The following is a 3,244-nucleotide window of genomic DNA, read 5'->3' on the forward strand; positions in this document are numbered from 1 at the left end:
AGCCCTGAGGACACTCACCCGTTTGTCCACCTTGACCTCAGCGCCTGGCTCGGCGTAGAACTCGAAGTGCAGCGTAGTGGCGCTCGGTGGGTACTTCTGCGCCATCAGTGGGGATGGAAGTGAACGGTGGGGATGGCACCGGGGGGAGCAAGCTGCCCCCAAACGTCCCCCTCCGACGGGGACACTGGGCTGGGCACCACTGCAGCCCCTGGGGCGCGGAGGGGATGTGGGTGCAGAAGGGCTTTGGGGACGGCAAGGAGGAGTCCAGGGCACTGAGCAGCGACACTCACCAGCATGTGGAGATCGCGGCAGCACTCGGCCAGCCCAAAGCCATTCTCTTTGCCGCCCCAACTCTGCGTGATGGAGAGACGAGGATGAGGTCAAGGAGAAAGGAGCCGCCGCCTCCTCTGTTTTGTGGCGGCCCCAGGCCACCCCTCACCTCGGCCAGGTGCTGAAGGCGGGAGAGCAGCGGTGTGCGCTTGTCAGAGCCCAGGCGGGTGATGTAGTTGGAACGCTTGCTAAAGACGTAGAGCAAGTTGAGCACAGCTAGTACCACCTGCATGTCTGATGAGGCCAGCAGTGTCGTCAAGTGCTGCAGGAAAGCAGGGCGGTGAGAGGGGACCAGCACCAGGGCCCCGCATCCCCCCACCACCCCGCCACAGCCCTGCACCTCAATGGAGCTGTAGAGGTGCCGGGAAAAGCTGTACTCGATGAGCAAGGCAGTGAAGTTGAGCACGGCCAGCAGCAGTGCCTTGAGCTGCTCCCGCTCGGGCCGGTCGCACGCTAGCATCCACGACATGTTCTCCACCGTGCGGCCCGCCTCCGCCAGGATGCCGTCGAAGCGGTCCAGCAGGTCCACCCAGTGGTACAGCTCGCACTGGCGACCGTGCRCTGCAGTCAGGGCTCTGCGCCACGACCAAACCCCCAACCCTCCACAACCTCTCTCCTGACATCCCCATGGCCACAGCCCCCATCTCCTGCTCTTTCAGAATTTGCGGTGCCGCTTCTCCCTCGCTCTTGATAACGTTTGGGAAAAACACACTCAGTGCCTGCCCTGCAGCACAAAGCGGCACAGGTCTCCATGCTGGCCTGGCACAGGCAGATCTGGAGCCAAGGGGCTCCACATCCGCCCGAGGCCTCAACGATCTGCAGAGATAAGCGCTTCAGGATTTTGAAAACGAAAAGCTCTGTTTCCCCCACCTTAGGCACCCAGGACAAGGGGGTCATCACTGCTCAGTGCGAGGGGATTTGGAGCTGAGGGGCTCCACATTGGCCTATGGATGAGGAGCTCCGCATCCTCCCCTCAGGCCCTGACGATCCGCACAGACAAGGGGTTTGGGGGAGGGGGGGTTTGGAGCCGAAGGACTCCTCATTTGCCCTCCCCCGGAGGCCAAAGGGCCACCTGGCACGGGGAACTCCCACCTTCCCGATGTTCCATGTCTTGATCTGCTGCAGCTCCACCAGCAGCTGCTCGTCACCACATGCCTTCAGCTTCTCAATGAGGGCCCGGCAGTCGGCAGGCTGGGGACGGAGGGGCCATGTCAGCCCCTGCCGCTGCCCCCTGCCACCCCCACGCCACCCCCCASCCCCCCCCCCCGCACCACCCCCCACTCACCGCCTCCGTGGGGGTTTTCTTCAGTTTAGTTCGGTCCACTTTCATCTTCAGTTGGTGGTCTGTGCGCTGAGCCTGCGGGGTGACACAGGGCTGTGGAGGGCTGTGCTATGCCCCTCCCCCCGCTGCGGGGACCCAGGCATCCAGAGGGGCCCCAGCAGCGCCACGGGAGCCTCCCGCTGCTGCTATTGTTGGGCCGGGGACTGCGAGTCCCAGCAGGCTGCAGGCGCCGTGGCGGCGGGAGATGACGTCGTGACTCCGCCAGGGAACAATGAATGTGCAAAACGCCGGGCGGGAGGGAGGACTAGAAGGACGGATGCGGCGGCGCGGCACCAGCCATCCACTCGCACCGCCCCCGGCCCCGCGCCGGCTAGGGAAGGGGGGCTCCAGCACTAAGGAGCTCCGAGGCAATCCCAGCATAAGGGCCGGCTCCGGCAGCGTGGTGCCGTCGCTGCCCCGATTTGCTGTGGGGGGAGGTGGTGCAGCAGGGCCACCCAAGCTCAGCCTCTGCTTGGGGACGGAGGCACCCAGTAGCGCCGCCTTACCGGGAATCACAGCCAGTCCATCCTCGGCCTGGCGCCGTCTGAGTCGCGGGCTGTGCGGGGCCCCGGCTGCGAAGTGCAGACTCTCTGCAAGCCGTAGATTAGTGGGGGGGGGCCTGCAGGCGAGCCGGCAGGGCAGCGTGAGGCCTCGGAGCCGGCTGAAGCCCCCAGAGCCACCCAGGATGGGGATGCAGGCTCTCAAACACCCCAGGATGGGGCCGGAGCTTCAGGGCAGCCGCTGGGAGAGTGGGAAGGGGAAAACTCTGCCATGGAAAGGAACAGGAATGTGAAAGCTCATGTGAGCAGCAACTCCTATCACACGAAAGACAGGGGATCCCAAGGACTGGGAAAGCCTCCACCGATAAAACATGCAATGAAAACATAAAAATGTAAAAAAGAAAAAAAAAGTACAGCGTTTGTGCGGTACATTGATGCAGAAGCACGCAGCAGCACCTGGAGCAGGGGGCACAGATGGGTGCTCCCAGGGTCTAGAGTCAGGCCGACCCCAGGCGCGAGAGTCTTTCCCCTCGGAAGGCTCCATAGAGCCTTAGCCGGCCCCACGCGGGAGAAGGGGAAGCTTCACAGTGCCCGAGGGCGTTTCTCCTGCACTGCTTGCAAGTGGCAGGACCCAGCCCCTCTGAATAAATGGGGGAAGAGAAAGCAAAGCCTGGGGATGGCCAGTCCCACCAAGACACAACCCCCAGTGCAGGGAGAGGAAATGTGGGGCAAGGACACAGAGCCTCGGGTCCTGGAGGAGGGGCAGGGGGACTGCCCCCAGGCCACAGAGAAACAGGAGCCAGGTATCACCAGAAGAGGGAGCAGCAGAGCCTGGGGAGCGGGGCTGGAGAAATGCAAGAAAGGCACTGCCTGAAACGGGGAGGGGGGTGGGGGCGCTGAAGGGACACAGTGCTGGGGGAGTCGGGGCTGAGAAGACCCCCACGAACGACGGAGAAGCCTCAGAGAAAGAGATGTGGCACTTGAGCAGCCCCCCCTTGAATGCGGGGACGAATAAGAAAAAAAAGCCGAATCCCTCCAGAGGACCCACAAATGGCCAAGCTCAAAGGAAAAGCCCTCAAAGCAGGGAGACACT

General features: G+C 63.3%; 1 protein-coding gene across 1 annotated transcript in view; it reads right to left on the reverse strand.

Moving 5' to 3' along the window:
- HUWE1 (HECT, UBA and WWE domain containing E3 ubiquitin protein ligase 1) overlaps window positions 1-3,244 on the reverse strand; it is a 30,462-nt gene that overhangs the window by 25,857 nt on the left and 1,361 nt on the right. The window contains exons 2-7 of the mRNA XM_085318797.1: window positions 1,616-1,687; window positions 1,423-1,521; window positions 671-877; window positions 440-592; window positions 291-353; window positions 19-96 (exon numbers count right to left, since the gene is read on the reverse strand). Of these exons, the coding sequence (XP_085174923.1) occupies window positions 19-96; window positions 291-353; window positions 440-592; window positions 671-877; window positions 1,423-1,521; window positions 1,616-1,660 (645 nt within the window). The 5' untranslated portion in view covers window positions 1,661-1,687. The remainder of the gene's footprint in view (window positions 1-18; window positions 97-290; window positions 354-439; window positions 593-670; window positions 878-1,422; window positions 1,522-1,615; window positions 1,688-3,244) is intronic.

Source organism: Rhea americana, unplaced genomic scaffold, assembly GCF_003343005.1.
Source record: "Rhea americana isolate MKP2758 unplaced genomic scaffold, rheAme1 scaffold_553, whole genome shotgun sequence".
Taxonomy (NCBI): Eukaryota; Metazoa; Chordata; class Aves; order Rheiformes; family Rheidae; genus Rhea; species Rhea americana.